The following is a 21,535-nucleotide window of genomic DNA, read 5'->3' as shown; positions in this document are numbered from 1 at the left end:
GAATGTTTGCTCATGAAAAGACTGAAGCTGTAAAACTGAAGCATTGCTCGAAACCTTGCCTGATAAGGGCACTAAATTTTCATCACAGTGATGAGCTGAAAGAAGGAAGGGGAGGGAAAAATGGACCATAAAAAAAAAAAAAAAAAAAAAAAAAAAAAGACTCTTTAAATAGAAATAGAACAAATAAAATAGGAGGTAGATTAAAGCCTAGAAGAAAACAGTTGCTTGCTACGTGCTTGCATTGTCCTACACCTCTCATTATACTGCCATAACATCTTTGCTGGCTCAGATCATAAATCAAGGGTATATTTTGTTCTGTGATAAGCTATCAATTCATTTCTTTAGCTTTTACCATCACAGTACTTTTCTTGTGCAAGGCAAAAATATCTGCTTTGCAGTCCTCAAGAGTGAAGCCTTTATTTCTATTTACAGAATAGAAACACACAGCACAAAGCTTGTCCACTAGTACTCACCTAGCATTGCACACCAGAGTGTACAAGGTCTGCCCCTGATATATTGCTCCCAGGCAGCACAGAACCATCTCAGACTGGTGGGACCAAAATCCAAATTGCAAATAGCATCATTAAAAGACACCTACTAAAAGACACTGGGGTATTTTTCTTAGGCTGTCATGAGCATTTTTCCTAAGAATAGTCTCAGGGAAGGCAGGTAGAATGGAGGGGAGACAAAAACAAACAAACAAACAAAAAAAAAAAAAACACCACCACAAACTACCACACCAGAAAACCCCAAAACACAAGCCTTACAGATAAGTCTGGGCACAAATGAGATGTGCAAGAGAAAAGGAACCAACAGGCAAATTTAAATAAAGTACTAAGTGTTATCAGTCTGAATTTGGGGTGTTTGTGCACACCTACTGCAGCTTCTGTTTTTCTACTGAAATCTGAGGCTGTCAGATAATACATCTATATATTTTTATTACTTTCCTGAGATAATTTTAAAACAAAATATGAAAATAATCACCAATGATGTAAGTAGCAGGGTTTTTTGGTGCAATTCTATGTTTTCTTTCCAAGCCTTCTTTTGAAATGTGATGAATACAGTTCAAATATATTTCCACAGACTTCCTACACGACCTTGCTTTTAATACTAAATAACTATTGCTTGAATGCTTCTTATGCCTAACATCAGGGGAAACCATGAACCAGCATTTAAGAGTAGACCTTGAACACCTCAGCACTTCTGGTCTAGCATTTGGAATTAGTAATACAGTAATTCTAAGCTATTGGTCATGTAAAGGTCTGGACTGGTGTGGTTCACTAGAGAATGGAATATAGCTTTTTGTATTGAGACCATCTGCTTATCACTGGTCCGTTGTATAGTTATTTACAAAGTGCTTGAAACTTAACCTGTGTAAGTCAATAGAGGTTTTGTCATTAACTTTAGTAAAACAAGATCGTTGTATTTTTATACTCTTCTTAGCCTGTCTAAGAAAAACAGTTAGCTAATGTGGATAATGCAAGGGGAACTGAGGATTTTACCTTGCTGGTCACACAGGAAGCATGTAATAGCATAAAGGTCTTTCTGGTTGTCTGTCTAGTTGTTTATTTGTTTGGTTTTCATAGCAGCTTTAAAATGTTCTTTAAAAAACAAAAGGTCTGATCAGCTATAACAACATCAGTTAGAGCAGCATCTCTTTTTACTTTTTCCCTTGTCCCTTGCCTTCACAGTGCCATAGGGACTTCCCAGTCAGAAGCAGTTATAAATTAGTTGTTGACTTCTCAGCTCCTTAATTGCTAGGTGCGTGTGCAGTCTCTCTGTGTCAAGTCCCATGACAGGAGCATCCCTTGATCTTCTGGTGTCATGGAGCACAAGGGAGGGCTGCAGCTGGAGTGAAGCAAGTCATCCTCAGCACCAGTTGAACACAACACTTTCCCTTGTAACTCAGGGCTTTATACCTCAGACAAAGTTCCTTGGCAGACTGATCAATAGAATCTGATTCATTGGGTAAGAGAGACAAAGACAAGCTGTTGCACTATGCTGTGAACATGAGAATTTCTGATACTATAGAACATCATGAGAGTGGAGAGAAGAAAAAGTAGACAAGTGAGTCTTATATGTAAAGCACAGAATTTGACGGGCCTGCCACAAACAAAAGCAAAGACTTCTGTAGGCCCAGGAAATAAGAAAGGTAAGAGACCAATTCCCATCCAGTCATAGTACACTGGCTGCAGAATGAAGATAAAACCCCCAAGAACCCAGCCAATTTAATCCAAGGAAAAATTATTTCCTAACGTCCAATCCACCAGATCAGGAGCTTACAAGTGAAACAAACTAGCCAGATGCTTCAAAAAATCTTCCATATCTCTTAAGGACATTGCTTCTTCTGTCTCCAGCTTCAACCATGAGGCCGGTCTCATACTTCAAAGATTAGGCATGAAGGGACATAGTTTAGAAACCTAGAAGTCAAATTACATATGGAATGAGAAAAAAAATAAATAAATAAAATAAAAAGCCCTTTTTGTCTTCTATAGGTGACTGTAGCATAAAGCAAAAGCTTTAATTAGAAATACTGTCTTACAACAGAACTAGAAGTAATGGGAGCATAACAAAGGCAACGTAAATGACTGCCTTCCCATGAAAGAATGTGGTGACATGGAGAAGCAGAGCAAGAGATTTAAAAACGAGGAAAAGATAAAAGATAACCTCTCCTGACACCCCCTAGGATAAACCAGAATATTTATCTCAAAAACTTTAAAGCACATCTTCTAGAACTACTTATTCTGTCTTAAGATTCCAGGTTTAATTAATTTCTAAGGAATACACTGCTAAAAAACTGGATCTGAATTCCTTGATGGATTATTCTATTATTCTGTGGTATCTGGGCATCAATTATTGTTATTAGCTTGTCAGAAAGGTCAAAAACACCCCAGCATTAAATATGTTCACTATGTGTAAGTCAGTCTAAAAAGTCAGTTCTGAGGTGTACTTTGGTAGCATCTTTGTAAAGCATTAACAGGTGATGGAAGTCTTCCCTTGAATCACTGAATACAAACCTGAAGTTTTTCACATATTCTGTCTTCAGAAGCACAAAGACATTTAACATTCAGGTAGCAAGGTCCTGCATTTATTTGTCTGAATAAATAAATACTGTTGATTCATTTATTGTTAATAACTGTAGTATCTATGCATATATTGCATAGTTGCAAAACATCATGACAATTCTGTGTGAGTGTTTTTACAATCTGCGTGAGATTAGAAATACCAGCTTAAATTGTCTCTCCAAATAACTGTATGAAGTAATTTAGTGAAAAGCTATTGTTGGTTCCTGATTCTTTGGTGCTTTGTTATGCCTTCTGTTTTGCTGGATAATAAACAACCAGATTTTATAGGGTGTATTTGAAACAGATAATCAGCACTGACTTCCTGATCTAAACCTACTCTGAGTGATCCTCTCAGTCTTCTGGAATATTCACAGACATACAAAGAGTGGAACGGAAACCAGAAGAACAAAAACACCCACAGAGTTGTTCCTCAAGCTTTGTCAACCTGTATAAGATTACTCTCTACAGAGTATGTTTCCAGTCCTATCTTATTGGTCTGTGTGAAAGGAATTTTCTCATTTCAATGATTTCTCTTTTACACAAGGTGCAAAACTCCTGAAAAAAATGGCAGTGATTGCTCAGCCTGGATATCTCAAAGTCCCTTTGTCTAGCAAGCTCATGCTGTAAAAGTGCAACTGTGTTCAGGATGAGGCACCAGCTATCTCCAATACCTTTGCTAAGTTCATTTTTTGGGCCTTTTCATTGGCTTGTAGTCTAATTTCATATTTCCTTAATTGCAAATCACTATTTCCACTTGACCACTTGGAGAGGAGAAAATAGAATATATGGAATGGATATTTCAGAGAACCCAGAAGAATCAAAAAACTACACAAAAGTATCAGCTACCACCAGTAACTCAAACTATTACTGTGGAAATTGGCACTAACAGCCTCAGTAAATCTGAAGACAAAGTAGACAGATTGCCAGCTCATCTTTCAGGTTTTTTTTCTGTCCAAAAGACAACCATTTTTCTAGCCACTATTTTGTGAAGAAGCATGCATTTTGATACAATTGTCTTTTTTTTTTTTTTTTTTTTTTCAGAATAAAGTATTTTGAGTGTCTCTTTAAATCAGTTTTTCATCTTTGCTGCAATTATCTGTATTTTCAATGTCACTTAATTATGATTGCTATGATCAGTTTATCAACCTCACAATTTTACATTATTTTTTTATTTTCTCCAAAATTGAGAACTTTGAGACTGCAAAATAATCTGAGGTTCCATTAAAATAACAGAGACTGCATCTCTATCAATGCATAATTGGGAAATGTGAAGAAAGGACATTAAAAAAAAACAAACAAACAAAAAAACACTCTAAAAAGTCATATGAATAAAAAGAACAACAGATACATTTATATATTTATTTCTCAATTACTTTAAAACAGTGGTTTTTTGTTTTGTTTCAGTGGACATGCTTACATTTTTGAATAACTAAGGTTGTCAATATTGTTTCCTTAAAATACAGAATTTGTAATACAGAATTTGTATAAGACAATCTGCCTTGCAGCAGTGGCCATATTTAGCCAAATGAATAAATGTAGAAAACACTCAAACAGCATAGTTTTCAAGTTCTTCAGTGTTACCAAGGCTCATTCCTAAATTATTTTGATTGTCTAGGGCTTTAGCATCTTTTAATCCATCTTTAAAGGCATTTAGAAAATCATATTGAAAAAAGAAAATAGAGATGTTTCCATTTCTTTTTTTTTCTTTTCTTTTCAGTGTTGTTAGAAGTTTGAGTCAAAAATGTGATTACAGACATTAAAGAAAATGTTACAGTACTGTCTGTGTTTATTTAATCCAGTTTGCCATAAGTCTAGTCTGCCTAGTATAAGGATGTCTTCTTTATTTTTCTTTTTTTTTTTTTTTTTTCAATAGAGAAGAGCTAGGACATTATTTTTTTTTCTATATTTTAAACAGTTGTTGACAATATTTCTATTATTTGTATTTGGAATAAAGCAATGTTAATGATGAGAAACATAGCTGTAAAGCAGCTATGTTGACTTACAGAGCTAAGCTTTTTTTTTTTTTTTTTCTCATTGACTACACAAGAACATGGGAAAAAAAAAATACTCTTTGGGACTGAAGTTATCTCCTGATAAATAACAAGCCTGTAAAACAGCAAATATGTGGGTCACGTGTTGCACAAATCTGATAACACAGCATGATCGTGATCCAGAACAAATCCTGATAAAGTAGAAATCCTAATTATATTGCTATTTCCATGGGTTATCATGAGTTTAGGTCTGTCCTTGGAGTTCATAGCTGCTACCATAGATTAGAGTAGAATTATAGTACAGGTGCAAAGCACTGACTGTTCTTATCAGAAGCTACAAATCTAGTTTGAGGAAAAGTACAGACAAGGATAACAGAAGCTGTAATTGAGATTGCATCATATTAGAAGGAGCTTGGGTGGTGGCCCCATTTTCCCATTGATCTATGTTGCCACATGCCAGAATATGGAGCTAAATATATCATATATCAAACATGTAGCTCAATGAAGAAAAGTTTCTTCCTCTTAACCCTTTCCCAACTCATACACAGTCTGAAGTGAATATTATTCAGCCATTTAACTTGTATTTTACTTAATCAAAGATTAAGAAGTCTTCCCTCTCAACTTCTGATTTTGCATTCTTTCTCTAAAGGACTGACCATCCCCCTCCTGTGAGTACCAGGCTCAATTGAGTCAGTCTTTTGTTGCTGTAAATCTGAATTACTCCAATCAGCAGCACGGGAGAAGAAAAATGAGATCTTGTGCAAAGATACAGCGGCAACTGGCATTAAATCAACAGAACAATCTCTGTTTTGATATTTAATTTATCGTTATCAGGCATTCCTGCCAAGCAAAAATGTTCTGTGGCATTAACTAATACAAGACATCAAACTCAGTGAAATATTGTCCTTTTTTAAGAGTAGAAAACCAAGGAGTTCTGACAATTCAATCACAGACCAAACTTTGTCAGATAAAGACAGGATGACAGAATTTCCACTACTCATGAAAGAATTAGCAGGTGATCCTTGTGGAAAGACTTGACAGTGGACCAGCTGGTGATATGAAGAAACCATTGGCAGATGGCACTTGGACAACCAATTCAGTACTTCTTGCAGTTGCAGAGGTAGAAAACCTTGGTGGGCAACAGATGATCAGATTTCAAAAACTGTTTCAGAGGGGCTTCAGATTCCTAAACTATGGCTGGGGTTACAGCTTTACAGGTGCTGGTTAGGCATTACTTTGCCTCCTGATAGGTGTTTGATTTAGGATATAAGGTCTTATCAGTTAACCTTAGCAGAGAGAAATGTGAGGAGTGATGCAGAGATGACAGCTTAGTGAGGAAGTTGAGAACAAGAGCAACAATGCAGCTAAAGGCAGCTCTCAAAATCAGTGTTTCTGCCTGGGACCATTTTACCCAGATAGCTGAAAGCTCAAAAATGCAGTGATGACATTTAAAGTGAAATGTACAGTTCAGTAGAGTCAAGCAATATTCTAATATTCACCATAGAAGAGCAAGCAGCCAAACGGAACCACGAAGCTGACCCTTAATGGACTTTGTTTCTAGAGTGACAGGACATATTTTAATTTCATCATAAGAATTAGCCACTGTTCTAGGCACAGCAGGATACAGCTTTGTCAACTGACAAATGTAAGCTATCTGTTCTGTTTTACCTTACAAAGGTAAATGGCTCATATGTGTAATAATTTGTGTCTTGGACACATACTTAAGTTTCCTTAAGCTCTTTTTTATTATTATTAAATGTTTCACAGGTTTACACTATGTGATGGGATGGAGTTATGAGATCTTCAAGCCAGTGCATCCCTATAAATCCATTTGGTAGTGGAATACTGTGTAGATATTTCAGCCCAAGTCCTGGACCAAGAAAAGTGCATTTTCCAAGACATAGCACTTGCAATGGTTTTCTGACTTGGGTAAGCTGATGTTGATCCAGCTAATCATTCATTACATTTTCAGCTCTGAGACTGATTTGTGTTGGGGCAGTTTGGATCTGCACAATTTCCTGATTGCCATCTCTTGGTTCTGCATACCTAAACTTCCTAAGTGTGATGCTCAAATCCAATACAATATCAGCTTTTAAGTTACATTTACTAATTTGCGTGAATCTTGATGACAGGTTGGGTGCTGGAAGTATCAGGAACTTCTGAATGTGCAGCTCCCACAAGTCCATACAACCACAGACAGACATCAGTGGAAACTTAAGGAAGAGGTTCCCTTACCAAAATACAGTTCAAAATTACAGATCTTCACTTCACTGTTTGGAGTCTCTGATTCATATGACTGCTGTTTGCTGTCTTGTGGTGAGCAATAGAGACCTGACAAGAGCATTAAAATGCACCCATGATCTGTCATCTCTCTGCAGGCTAGTTTTTGCTGTCAACTTACATATTTCACATTCTTTCATCATGGATAGTCTATTCAGGGCAGAATACGGTTCAGATGTTGCTGAATCCCCCAAAAATAAAATAAAAAAATAATAAAAAATAACATTAAAGAAGCAAATACTCTTCAAGCTCCTTACTTTTATAGGAATCATTTTCCATTTACTCATCTCAGGAGACTGCCTTTGTAGCTTTAGCAGGCGAATATTTCATTACTCTCACTTTTGCAAACCATTTCTCCTGAGATGCTGTCAGATGCATTTTAAAAGGTACAAGAGGCAGAACATGGTGAAGCATCATTACTGAAAAATCATGATCTTACCCAGACATTACGGAAACTGAAGCATGTGATTGTTGTTGGTACGAAGTCCACTTCACAACCTCTTGCTTTATTTAGCAGATGATTTTTTTCCACTTCTTGCCTTTCCTTTTTTCCCCTTTTCCTTTTATTTTCCTCCTTCCTCTTCTTTTCTTAAACCTCACTTTCTACTCTGCTTTTTTATTGTTGTTGTTGTTTTTTGTTTGTTTGTTTTTTGTTTGTTTTAAATTAAAGCCATTACACTCTCTCATGCTTATCTTGGGGTTTGGTGACAGGTGTAGAACTGCCCTTTTACTGCTGTCAGTATAGGCCAATTCCCTCTCTCTCAGCAATTCTGTGTGGGAATAAACACGATCATTAATCATGCTACAGCTCACAGCCTCCAGCCTCCAAGATAATGCCACTAGCTAATACAATGGTGATAGCAAGAGCTGCAGCAGTTTTCCAGCATTATTAATAGAGTAACTGAATTTATTGACTTGGTTATAATTATAAAGTGTCATCTTGGAATTTCATAGGAGGAAAATATTGTAATATCTGTACCCACTCTGATCTGCATCTTGGTAGTAAATGCTACACCAGACTTGCTACAAATATTTGATGCTAGTGAGAGTTCAGGATTAATCTACTTCAGTCCTCCCCCATAACTGACTTTAGTGTACACTAGTTTTAAATGGAGACTCCTACTGCTCTGAACAGATTTTAGACCACTCCTATATGCAGAGAGCCCACACCAAGCGCCATAATGCCAAATTCTAGAATTTTACCCCCTACTTCCATTGACCCCACACAACATAAAGGTAGCAACTCTAGAAGTCAGGAAATAACTTAATTTTTGTGATGTGTTCAAACCCTTGGCCTACTTGTTAAGATGTGCAATTTGCAATTAGCAACCCTTCTGATGACAGTCTGTGATTTTGATTGACAGCTAGTTGTGATTAGACTAGAAAATCACCAGCTATTGGGCTATCAGCATCCTGTATACACCTCAGCGTGTAAGCCAGCAAGGCTGGACACAAAATCACAGTCAAAGTCACCACCTCATCCTTTAATATTACTGTAGACCTCACACATGAGGGAATGATTTGACAGAGTCACATCTTTGCTTGCTGAGAACATGCTGGAAGAATTCTGTTTGAGTCATGCTGAAGCAGCTAAGAAGGATCCTTGCTATTAAATGTAGCCTCCAGTTCTACTTTGTCTCCACTTTTATAATTGAAAAATAGACTGTAAGTCCAGTTAGAATACATTTTTACTTTCCCATGTTGCAGGTGAGTTGAAGTTCAGTTGATACTAACCCATATGGAACACATTATCTTTTTGGAGGCAATGAAATTGCACAATAAAGAGGTGTGCTTGTATAAACAGTGCTTAGGGGAATTGCCTCCTGAAGCACCACTAAGGTCAGACTTCTCCCTTCTGAGTTCCCTCTGATGAGCAGAGAGCTGGCCACAGAGAAACACCTCACAGTTGTGCATGCTGCTTTCCACCGCCACAAAACATTTGGTCAAGAAAGTCCACATGACAGTGCAAATAGATACTGGGACCCCACCAGTGCCATGCAAATAAAAAGGAACTGGTTTGGCTGCTATTTTTATCTCACTTGACACCGTCCCCCTTGTGCCCACAGCTAAACCACAGGTACTGCATTTCTGTTAGCTCTCAGACATTACTCAGCTTTGGATCCACCATGTAAGAATTCAGGAAGCCACTGGGAAATGGCGGAAACCAATGAGAGCTTTCTTCCATTTCTGTTAATATTTTGGCTTTGTTTAGTATCTTGGTTCTTAGATCAGCATGATCTTGCAAAAGAATCTATATAAAAGATGATAGAAAGCAATGCAGTCGATACATATTTTCTTTTTTCTTTGTTTTCTTTTTTTTTTTTTTTTTAATAATAACCTCGTCTAATCATACTGTGTGCTTGCATGGTTGTATTTCAGTCAAAAATATAATACCTCCAGCAGTGACATTTCTGCTCCTTCTGTTTCCCTTGTTTACCCAGTTTACTTTGGCATTTATATACTAAAAAAAAAAATAAATCAAAGTCTTCATTGTTTCCTAGCCTTCTGTACAGAACCAGAATGTTCCATGGCAGTACTGAAAATTACTGTGAGGTATTTACAAAAATGATTATTTTATTTCAGTTTGAAGTGAAGTACTTTGAGGCTTTGTTTAAGATCTGAAAGGAAAAAGACATCTTACAATATCCCTGTCAATCTACATGTTTTTCTTGATTTCATATGGTTTTGACGAGGAGATTCTTACACTTGCAAAGCTGTTCTGGCCTGCAGAACAATTATTTTATTTTATTTTATTTTATTTTATTTTATTTATTTTATTTTATTTTATTTTATTTTATTTTATTTATTTTATTTATTTTATTTTATTTTATTTTATTTTATTTTATTTTATTTTATTTTATTTTATTTTTTCTGCTAGGGAATAGAAAATCCTAGACAACTGATAAGAGGATGGATATGTGTATTATAAAAATTAGTTTATATATACAATCTGGACAGCATAAAAAAAATAAAAAACTTAAATCTCTGAAAAATAATTTCAGAATTATTTATGGAAAATGAATTTCCTCCTGATAAAGATAATACCTTACTTAATACAGAAGAGCTATGAAAGGAAGCTAAATCAGTGGTATCTAATCTTTATCACTTATTGACTAACTTGAAATTAATTTCTTACTTAAAAATCCTCTGTGGGAGAGTAGAGTATATTCTTTCCTTTAGGAGAGAGGCCTGTGGTATGAAAACACATTCATAAGCAAGGGACATCATGACAATGCTCCCAAGGATTCCGGTTGCAGCATAACTTCTCAGGGACAGTTGCAAGTACTGTATTTTTCAAGGGCCAAGCTGGTTTGAAGTGACTGGGAGAATGCGAACATAGGATCCATACTCTGAAGAAGTACACAGTTCTTTATTGCTGCACTAGGTTACAAATGGTTGCAGTGTGCCAGGATATATTTGTACCAAAACAAGCAAATAACAACAAAAGTCTCATTTCTTTCTGATGGACTGCAAAGTAATTTTTATTCTCAAGGAAACAGAAAAGCCAGAAATACAGATACTTCATTAAAACACTCCATGGACAGGTGTTTTGGGTAGTTGTCAACAGTAGCATAATTTATTGTTCCTCTTCACTGGGATTTCTAATGGTGCAATTAAAAAAGTATAAAAGAAGGAAGTCTGATGAATTACATTGTGTGGTGTTGCTCTGTAATTAGAACAGATCTGTTCTATTTGCAGCAAACTGCAATGTCAGAAATGCTACAAGAAACAAGGTCACTACCAGGATTTTCCAAAGAGATCACGTACTGTATATTGTTAAAATGTACACAACCTGCACACCTAACATTTTATATTATACTCTCGATTATCATGTTTATGGTAATATAGATGGAATGGCTACCATCTGGTAGTTTTTACCAGATCTGGTATTTTTTACCAGATGGTAGTTTTTACAAAAAAAAATATAAACATCCATGTGGTACGACTTGTTGGCTACATAGCATCCTACCAAGAGAATATTACCAGCAACAATCCAGCAAACCATGATTCTTTATTGGAGCACATGAACAGCCCTGCTGAGTCAGCCAAAAGCTCCATCTATGCTGGTGTCCCATTTCCAGACCGAGGTTCCACCATGGGAGCTCCTGCTCAGTGTCTCCCTGACTGCTGAAGTTGGCCAGGTGAGAGGATTCTAGCAACTAAAAATCCTATTTCTATTCTCTCTCCCTTTCATCATCTACAACCGCCACAGGGCAGCAGGCACCAGACTTGTGCGCCACCTTCAGGGAAAGGCTCTTGTAAAGTTACTTGGTGGAAGTCTCATCACCACAAAAACAAAGAAGCACAGAAGAATAATGACAGGTGAGGAACCCCAAAAACTTCATTCACGTTGACCTAGCTCTTCTCAGGGCTGTCACAGGAGAGCAATCAGCCCATCAAGATCAACAGAAGAAGCTCTGTGGAGCACCTTACAGACTAAGGGGCAGTAGTGACTATAAGTGTATGAGACTCATCATGGGATGCCAGGGAAAAGCTTTCTGGGATTACACAAAACTTAGTATGGGATATTCAATGGGAGGACTAAAGGTGGGAAAAGGGAGGGATCAAGGTGGTTTGGGAAGGAACCAGTATGGATGGATAAGGGGATAAAAGGGGCTGCCCACGTATAAAGAAAATGATGCATAGTACATGTCTCTGGCTGTGCCCTGCATCTGATAGGCACAGTCTGTCTTGTATTCATATTAAATTCCACTTTTAACTATCTTCTTGTACAAAGGGATTCTCTATTCTGTGTGCATGTGTGTATGGAGATTTTAGCGCCAGCAGCTGGAATTAGACCACAAGTTGTTAGGGGTCCGTGTGTCTGGCGTGCCAGCACCTGGAGACACTGAATGCGTGCATATTGTGTAGGGGTGTCTGTCCATGTGTATTCACTCGCAAACATGGAGATGGTCTAACTGGCAAGGAGAACAAACGACCTGAGAGCCAAGTAGAGGAGTAAGAGACCAGATACTAGAGAGGGTCTGCAAGATGATTATTGAAAGCACGAGGACCTCCAAGCCAAGCACTGGGGCGCTCATGAGGTGTGGGGGACAACCAGAACACTCATTTACACGACCGTGCCTCTGTGCATGAGGCAACCGCAGCCCGGAGGATCAAAAAGCCAGCTCCTCCGGGCCTGCAGCAGGCGAGGCGGCTCCCCAGGCTGCCCCTCTTTTACGGGGAGCCTCTGGCGGTGCCTCCCCCACACCCGCGGCGGCGGAACTCAGGGGGACGGCGCCCGCCTCCAGCCGGCGCCCGTTCACCGGCCGCGCTCGGGCCTGCGCCTCCTTCCGCCCCGCCGTTACCGCGGCAACGGCAGCGGCAACGGCGGCGGAGCGGGGAGCGGGGAGCGCGGGCCCGGCGGCAGGATGGTGAGGGACGGGGCGGGCGGGGACGGGGGGGCGCCGGGCTGGGGGGCTGAGGGGGGATCCCCCCGGCCCTCCCTGACCCGGCTCCGCTCCGCTCTCCCCCCAGATGCTCTCCAGGGCCAAGCCGGCCGTGGGGAGCGCCCCGGCGGCGGGAGACAGGCGGAGGAAGAAGGGGAAGAAGGTGCCGCAGCTGGAAGAGCTCCTGGCCCTCCGGGACTTCACCGGCGCCATCGCCTTGCTGGAGGTGACGGGTCTCGGGCGGGGAGGGTGAGCGGCAGCCCCCCGGGGGCCCGGGCAAAGCGCTCACGTTCTTTTTTTTCTTCCTCTCCCAAGTTTAAGCGGCACGTGGGGGAGCAGGAGGAGGACACCGACCTGTGGATCGGGTACTCCGCCTTTCATCTGGGCGACTACAAGAGAGCGCTGGAGGTAAGGGGAGGAGAGCTGGCCCCCCGCCTAGGGAGTGGGGAACCTGGGCTGCGGGGTGACAGCAGGAGGGTGTCCTGCATGGGGAGCGGTCCTGCCAGCCAGTTACATCACAGACATGTGGTAGGGAAGCGGTTTGGATTGCAAAATCTATGTTACCCATCAACATAGACCTTATGTAGTTATTTACTCTTATTTAATGCTAGGCTCAGTAACCTAATTTGTCCCTTCTAATGTCATAGTTCATGTCCTCGATTTTCAATACACTTTTTGCAGTTAACTTTCCACGGCTTTGTTTTCAGGTTTAATTATTCCTTTGTCCTTGTTGCATACATTATCTGTAATACACATACTTCTTTAATTGTCTGTAGAGGTTGATGTCTCTGGCTATTTGATGTACTTGATTGTTCTTCTGCATGTTTTCTTATATGAGGCAATTCAATGGAATAAGACATTCTTATTCTCCAAAAGTTTTAAGTTACAAAGAAACACGTTGATTATTCAGACATGCATAAAATACCAATATTTGCACCATACAGTGTTGTTGTGTTACTTCTCGTGCATGAATCCATATGTAATTCTTTCTCTTTCGTGTTGATTTCTGTCTCCAGTGAAGCTCAGTTTGTTGGCAGTCAGTTTATTGTCAATGTCGCTGGAATCCTTTCCACAGTTGTGCCAGCATATTTCTCTATAGAAGCGTTAACAGATTTTGTTGCCTACTGTGCTTTGTAGCTTTGAGGGCTGGAATCAGTGTGCACCCCAGCACAGGGAGCGTTGTGGGGACTTGTGTGGTGGTACCCATAAGGCTGCATATAAGCTAGTGAACATTCAGAAACAACCCAGTCTGCCTGAGTGGTGGTTGTCTCATTGCTGCATTCCTACAGGTGTGAATTTCTGCACCCATACGAGGCTGTATTGCACTCTTTTAGTCCTATTTGTTTTGACCAATGTCAATTGGTGGAGATCTCCATTACAATTTGCTATAAAGGTATAGCTATACTCTGAGAAAATATTTAACAGTCTTTTAACTTGCCTTCCCTGGGAAAAGTGTTAAAAACAGACGATTATTTGAAGTATTAACAAAACAATATAACCATGGTGAAATAGATTAAAAGACAAAATATAATTGTTCTATAGGTAACATTAGATGTTTAACTATAGTTAAACAAGATCACATGCACAAGATTAATGTGCAAGGCAGAAATGGAATTCTTATAGCTTCCAAGTTCACAATGCACTTTCCCCTTACTTTAAAAATTAAAAAGGAAACGTCTATTGGGAGAAGTTAGAACTGTTCAGTGTAATTAAACTGATGGTATACATAGTATATAGAATGTATAGCAATAGTGTAGAACATAACATTAGCTTAATATTCACATTTAGAGTTGTCATTTAAAGACTATGAATATAACAATCAGTGGCTTTACTTAATTTATATCTAAACGTTAGGGTGTTAATAGGGAGTGAAGTTTAAAAAGAGGAAAAAATGTTTGCATACAAACAAAGAATAGTTGGAATTTCTTCGAAATAAATTCTGCTCTTTGGAATACCTAGTAGGTGCTTATATAGCCAGAACAGATTTTAAATGCTTCCTTCAATGAAAGACTAAGTGTCATTTTTGTAGAAATTACATGGTCTGTGGTGTTTGATTCACCACTAGGTGATGCTATTGCTTCAAGCTTTTAAAAACTACAATCTGCTCTATTTTTCCATCTTCTCATCCTAGTAGGGAGAAAAAAAAAGCCAACCATAAACCATGCATACAAACCTTTTTTAAATGAGAGATCACAAGGCCTATCTTTTCTCCTTTATGATTGATTTTGGCACAGTGACAAATGCTAATATCTTTGTCACTTTGGTGTCGTGGGAAATGAGCTTGTGTATCTCAGTCTAGTTTCTTTTGGGACTGAACATTGTGTTTGCAATTCCCAATGTTGTAGTGATCAAGGGAAAGAGTGTTGACTGTGGTGGCTGAATTCCCTTTCAGTTATAAGCTTCAAGGCTGCAGTGCAATGCAGAGTCTTCACTGCTGTAGGCATTGGTGTATTCTCAAGGACAAATTCCTTGATTATCTGAACTCCTGGAGCATTCTGGAGTGTGCTGGGACCACAGTAAATGAGTCTTTAGAATTCTGAAGAATTTTCTAATCCTCATAGTAACATTACACACAGACCAAATGATTCACAATCCCAAATGCCTGCAAGTGACAACGTACATAGCCTGTGTCACTATAGTCCTAGTCCATAGTTTATATTCTTTATACCTGATGAGGCTCTTCACAAATTCAGCTACTCAATATTCCTTTTATTTGTATTGATGCTTTCACGTGAGCTAGGCATGCTGGTTGCATGGCAACTTATGGAGAGGTTTGGGCATTGGGCTGAGGTGGCCTCCGTCATCTACTGGGAGAGGTGGGGAAAAAAGTGAAAAACAGACAGACCTGCAACCCCAAGAATACCTTCAGGGAGAATGGCAGCAATATTGAAAATGACAGCACATTCAAATGTGGTTCTTTTCCTATCGTAGGCACACCAACTGTCAGTTTCTAGGCTGAACTTCAGCCTGACTAACGTCACACTCCCCCATGTTAGCAGGTAGAAGCCTTTCTCAAAGAGTGTACCACCAACACTTGTCTGGTGGGATCATCACTATTACTGTGCTCCTGTTTACAAGTGACCCTGCACTGGACCCTTCTACCATTCATGGTGGCAATTCCTCGCTGGGGACAGTCAGCCTCCTTCACACTCACAAACTAATTTTTTACTACCGGTGGGTGGCTAGAGACTTCTTGGTGTTATATGGCAACCAGGACCCCCCTAGTCAATGAGAGGATCTAATTAGTTTTGTGGAGTATTCCATCTCTTCTGTTTCTAATGGGGGAACCCCCCCATCTGTCTTTCTCACATGACTTGTTCATAGGACTTATCTTAAACCTGTCCTGAAAGCATTCCCAGTGTCACCCAAGGACGAGCCAGAATCAGAGCATCAGTCTGAGTCCATTTCAGGGCTGCCTGTTATAAATTGAAGCATCCAGGACCTAAGAAAGGGAGCTGCCAGATATGGTAATGCTTGGCCATTTCAGCCCGTCAGCTGCGTGTGAGAGCAGAGCCTTCAATGCACTGTGAGATTTTGGCAGAAACAAACTACAGCAAGGAATTCAGGCAGGCTTTCCTATTGACTGCCTCCCTTCCAGCAGAGAATCGGGAGCTGGTCCACCTCTTTGCTTGGACAGGACCTCCTAGCTAACCTGACTTGACTCAGGATTGTTTCAGTCAAATAATGAAGCATGACAGGAACAGGAGTATAAGAGGGTAATGGTTCACGCATGAGCAATATCTGGTTTTACTTGAGTGTTTCTGCTGGGACTATGAGAATACATGAACATGCAATGTTCCTGGCAGCTGGAACTAGAAAGTGAAAGATTGATTTTTGGCTCTGGGAAGTTCTCTAGGCTTCTCTGTCATTACTATAATCAGGAAACAAGTATCTCCACACATCCTTTGAGCACTTTTGAGGCAACTATAAGAGGCCCCTGTGTGTGGGCCTATTTAATAGCTCTTAGGACCAGCATTTATGAGCTTGGAGAATCCTGACCAGCAATGAGGCCAGCACAGTTCTGCTCAGCATCCTCAACATTGCCAGTAGGTATCTGTAGTCACAGGCAATCTACCTGGCAGCCAGCTTCTTTGGAAAGGTACATTTGTCCCCTGCTAGGGGAGAGAGGTGGAAGAGAGTGGGGAACAAAAAAGCAAGAAGCTGTTATGGCCCTAGTTGGCAAAAATATGCCACAGGTTGACTGTTGGGAAGGCTGTTTGAGTGTGTTGTTTGGTTGGTGGTGTATTATTTTTTTTCTTGGCAAGGCAGATGAAAAGCTCCTGTGAAGTAGTTGTTGAGAGAATGTAACATTGAATGCCTTTTGTTGAGGGAAGGGGCAACAGAACATAGTGTAGGCTCATAACCCAGAAGTACAGGGTAGAGAAGACTAATGGTCCTCATTTTTATTTATTGTGTTTCTATAGATTGACATTGGTACTGCTATAGCACTTTATTTATTGCTTGCCTTGAAAGGCAATGCCAGAAGATGACTTGTGTTTATGCATTTTGTCTTTTCTAATTAATCTCCCTGAAGCCATAGCCAAAAGAGACCTTTGGGTGCATTTAATCAGAATGGATTTTGAAAGATTCCAGATGGTCCCAATAAAGAGCAGGGGCCTGTCTCTGAGAGCTCTGTGACAGGCCTGTGTCAAGACTGAGCTGATCTCAGTAGGAAAGGCTGGCCTGTGTGTAAATGTTTGTTTGGTTTGTTTTTTGATCAATTAATTTATTGATTTATTTCAAAGTTTTCTTGAAGGACAGCTAGTCCCTGAGGACTAGGAAGACTGGGCTAGCTTTCAAGGGCACACCTTACCAATAGCTTCTCTATTTGGAAGTGCAGTTTGCTTTCACTTGGCAACAGAAAAAAATCTTTATGCTTGCAAACTCTAAGCTTCATTGTTTTCAGCATATGTCTGTTCTTGGAATTCTCTGCCCTTTGGGCATAGCTTATTTTCTGTAGTGATTTATATATATAAAATATGTGTCTTTGCCCCAGGGGAAGAAGACTTCCTCCCATAATGGCACAATCTGGTAGACTCTGACTTGGAAGGGGGAAATCCCAATTCATATGTTTGGAGGAAGAATACGGAGTCAGCAATGGGGTGTGTTGCTGGGAGGGATGAGAGGCTTATGCTGGTTGGGAATTACGGGGATTGCATTCTTTAAGCAGGTCTTGTGAGAACCTTGAATGACCTGGCCTGCTTTTGCCTTATTGGACATGACTGGATGGAGAGTGGGAGCACCAGCAGGAGGCACTTTCACTGGGCTGGTCCTTCCTAGTAATTTAACAGGAGCCTGACAGAGGAAGAAATAGCATCAAGGGATCTCCTTGGTTGTGTTTTTCGTACCTATTGTTATGCAGAGCAAAGATGTTTATATTTAGGAATGTCACTGGTAGCTGCAGTGATTTCTTGCTTCATTAAAAAAGTAGATTGAAAGATTTATCACTTAGTTTTTACTTACTTTTTTTCTCCACAAACAACAAGAAATGAAACAATTTATGTAGCAGTATTAAGGGATATATAATGAATGTGGATGTGTAAGAAACATCAGAATATGGTATCCAGTGGCTTTCGATAGCTCTTGGCTGTAAATCTTCATATGAGAAAAGGTGAGGTTAGGCACACTTTAGTGTATTTGCTATAATTACAATTTTATGCATAAGGAAGTATTGAATGTGCCCAGTACTGACTTCAGTAGTCTCCAAACATTTTTGTTTGTGCACCTCTATCAGTAAAAAATTTTTGAGCACAAAAATTTTGAGCACATATACAACATATACCTGTTGTATGTGTGTATTTATTATATACTATATAAATGTACTAATGTATTATCAATACTAGTATTATTGATATGTACAGTACTACCATATTATGTAATTATAAAACATACATAAAAATAGAAATTAAAAAGATATAAATATGAACAAAACACTATTTTGGAAATACTCATTTTATTTCTTAATGATACAAAATATTTTCTTCCCACACCTCATTGGGTTATCTTTCATGCACCCTCACTTTGGAGACCACTTTTTAAATCTATATTGAGACACTACTTACAGATTTATAACGGGATATTTGACACTTGCTTCAGTAAGTATTCACAGAGATTTCCTGGGTGTTTTTGACTCCTCCTCTGACTGAAGGAGGAGTTAGGAAAGCATCAGAAAAGACAGAGGAAAGGTTGGTTATGTTGATGGCTTTGTAACTGTTACAACATTGACAAAATTCATGCTCCTGCAGTGAAGACTTACAATGTTGCTTGTCCCCATTGTCTGTTCCATTTCTCTAAACAAAAGAGGGCTGCTGAACATATCGTAGATTAAAATGTAATAGTTGTAAGAAGGACAACAAATTTAGGAATAAATTGGTTGATCTGAATAATCTAATTATATAGAATTATTTAGGTTGGAAAAGACCTCTAAGATCACCTAGTCCAACCTTTAACGTAGCACTGCCAAGTCCACCAAGGCCTCCCCGGTTGGTGACTCTACTTCCCTGGGTAGCCTATTCCAATATTTCACAAACCTTTCAGTGAAAATTTTTTTCCTAATATCCAACCTCAACCTCCCCTGGCACAACTTAAGGTAGTTTCCTCTTGTCTTATCACTTGGTGTTTGGGAGAAGACACTGATCACCACCTTGTTATAGCTTCTCTTAAGGTAATTGTAGAGCCCGATAAAATCTCCCCGAGCCTCCATTCTCCATCTGAAACAACCCCTGCTCCTTCAGCTGTTCTTTATAAGACTTGTTTTCTAGACCCCTCACCAGCTTCATTGCCCTTCTGTGGACATACTCCAGCACCTCTATGTCCTTCTTGTAGTGAAGAGCCTAAAACTGAACGCAGTATTTGAGGTGAGGCCTCATGAGAGCTGAGTACAGAGGGACAATCACTTCCCTAGTCCTGCTGGCCGTAATATTTCTGATACAAGCCAGGTTGCTTGCTGTTGGCCTTCCTGGCCACCTGAGCACACTGCTGGCTCCTGTTCAGCTGGCTATCAACCGATACCCCCAGGTCCGTTTCCACCACACAGCTTTCCAGCCACTCATCTCCCAGCCTGTAGCTCTGCTTGGGGTTGTTGTTCTCCAAGTGCAGGGCCTGACACTTGGCCTTGCTGAACCTCATACAGTTGGCCTCAGCCTATCCAGATCCTTCTGCAGCACCGTTCTACCCTTGAGCAGGTCAACACTCGCACACATCTTGTTGACCACAAAGTTACTGAGGGTGCACTCAATCCCCTTGCCCAGATTATTGATAAAGATTTTGAAGAGAACTGGCACCAGTACTGAGTCCTGGGGTACACCACTGTTGACTGGCCTCCAACTGGATTTAACCCCATTCACCACGACTCTTTGGGCCCAGCCACCCAGCCAGTTTTTAACCCAATAAAGCATACGCCCATACAAGATTTGAGCAACCAGTTTATTCAGGAGAATGCTGTGGGAAACGGTGTCAAAAGCCTTACTGAAGTCTAGGTAGACCATATCACAGCCTTTCCCTCATCCAGCGAGCACATCATTGTGTTGTAGATGGATATCAGGTTCATAAAGCAGGACCTGCCTTTCATAAACCCGTGCTGACTGGGCCTGATCACCTGTTGCCCTGTAGGTGCTGTGTGATGGCACTCTAGGTAACCTGCTCCGTGAGCTTCCCCAGCACCAACATCAGACTGATACACTGTTAAATATATGCTGTTAAAAATTAAATACATTGTTAAATGATGGAAGAAAAAATGATATTTAATACACACCCATGCTTTTAAACAATTAAAAACACATCATCCCCCTCTTCTGTTACAGGAATATGAGGCCTTGACCAAAAAAACAGACTGCAATCCTGATGTTTGGGTAAACCTGGCATGTACCTACTTTTTCCTGGGGATGTATACACAAGCTGAACAAGCAGCCTTGAAAGGTGAGATGTATGTCTCTCATGGAAAGAACTATTTGTTGACTTGAACACTTAAAAGTGTTTTCCAGAGGAAGTATCTGGTACTTTTTTTCAGAGGAATAAAGGATACTTTTGAGCTGTGTTTTTTGTTGTTGTTTTTTTCCATTCAACATGAGAGTTTTAATGCAGTTTGCTCCCTAAAAATAGCTTGGGCAGGTGGAGCAGCTGGAACTGAAAGAAGCATCTGGAAAGTAAGTTCTCTGATTAATTTCTAAATACAAAACCCAGCATATGCTGGCCAGCAGCAAAAAGTTACTCTTCTTTTGACTGATTCCATGTCACTGAGCCAGTGCAGATGAAGCTAATTAGGACAGTGATAGTATCAAAAAATAAGCATATGAGAGAATTCAGCATTCTCTTTTATGTGGACAAGAATTCTGTTTACGCAGTTTGAGTGACTTAGTAGGTGGTCTTACTGCCTTGTAAGTTAGATATTAGGGATCTGATTCTTCAAGACGTGGAGTTTGCTGCAGTCGCATTATTACGGTTCCACTCTAATCTGAACATGCATGGGATCATTGAAAAAAGAGAAATGGAAATTAGATTCCAAGGCAATTTTTACTGCCTAAAAATGTTTCTGCAGTTTAATTTTGTTACCCATCACTTTCCATTTATCTTAGTGATTTATATTGTTTCCCGTTACCATTGTATCTCAGTGCTTTCTAAGTTGAATAGTGATGTTCTCAGTCAGCTTCTGACTCTTGCCTTTTTAGGATAAGATTCTCAATGAGTCTTTCGTTTTCTTTTTTGTTTCTTTCTTTAGTTTTCTAGTCTTGGGCTGAAAATAGTGAGAAAAGTGTATTTTCTGCTACTGTGGAGGAGCCCCTCCAAAGAGGACAGTTTTATGGCATTTTTT

General features: G+C 39.7%; 1 protein-coding gene across 2 annotated transcripts in view; it reads left to right on the top strand.

Moving 5' to 3' along the window:
- Positions 1–12,414: 12,414 nt before the first annotated feature.
- The window catches only part of IFT56 (intraflagellar transport 56), a 60,227-nt gene continuing 51,106 nt past the window's right edge, over positions 12,415–21,535 (top strand). For both annotated transcript variants that reach the window (XM_038168341.2, XM_038168390.2), the window contains exons 1-4: positions 12,415–12,711; positions 12,815–12,952; positions 13,042–13,134; positions 20,529–20,643. In XM_038168341.2, coding sequence (XP_038024269.2) covers positions 12,430–12,711; positions 12,815–12,952; positions 13,042–13,134; positions 20,529–20,643 — 628 coding nt within the window. In that variant the 5' untranslated portion in view covers positions 12,415–12,429. The remainder of the gene's footprint in view (positions 12,712–12,814; positions 12,953–13,041; positions 13,135–20,528; positions 20,644–21,535) is intronic.

This window comes from Anas platyrhynchos, chromosome 1 (genome assembly GCF_047663525.1).
Source record: "Anas platyrhynchos isolate ZD024472 breed Pekin duck chromosome 1, IASCAAS_PekinDuck_T2T, whole genome shotgun sequence".
Lineage (NCBI taxonomy): Eukaryota > Metazoa > Chordata > Aves > Anseriformes > Anatidae > Anas > Anas platyrhynchos.
The sequence above is the reverse complement of the archived record's forward strand: the minus strand, read 5'-3'. Positions and strand labels throughout refer to the sequence as shown.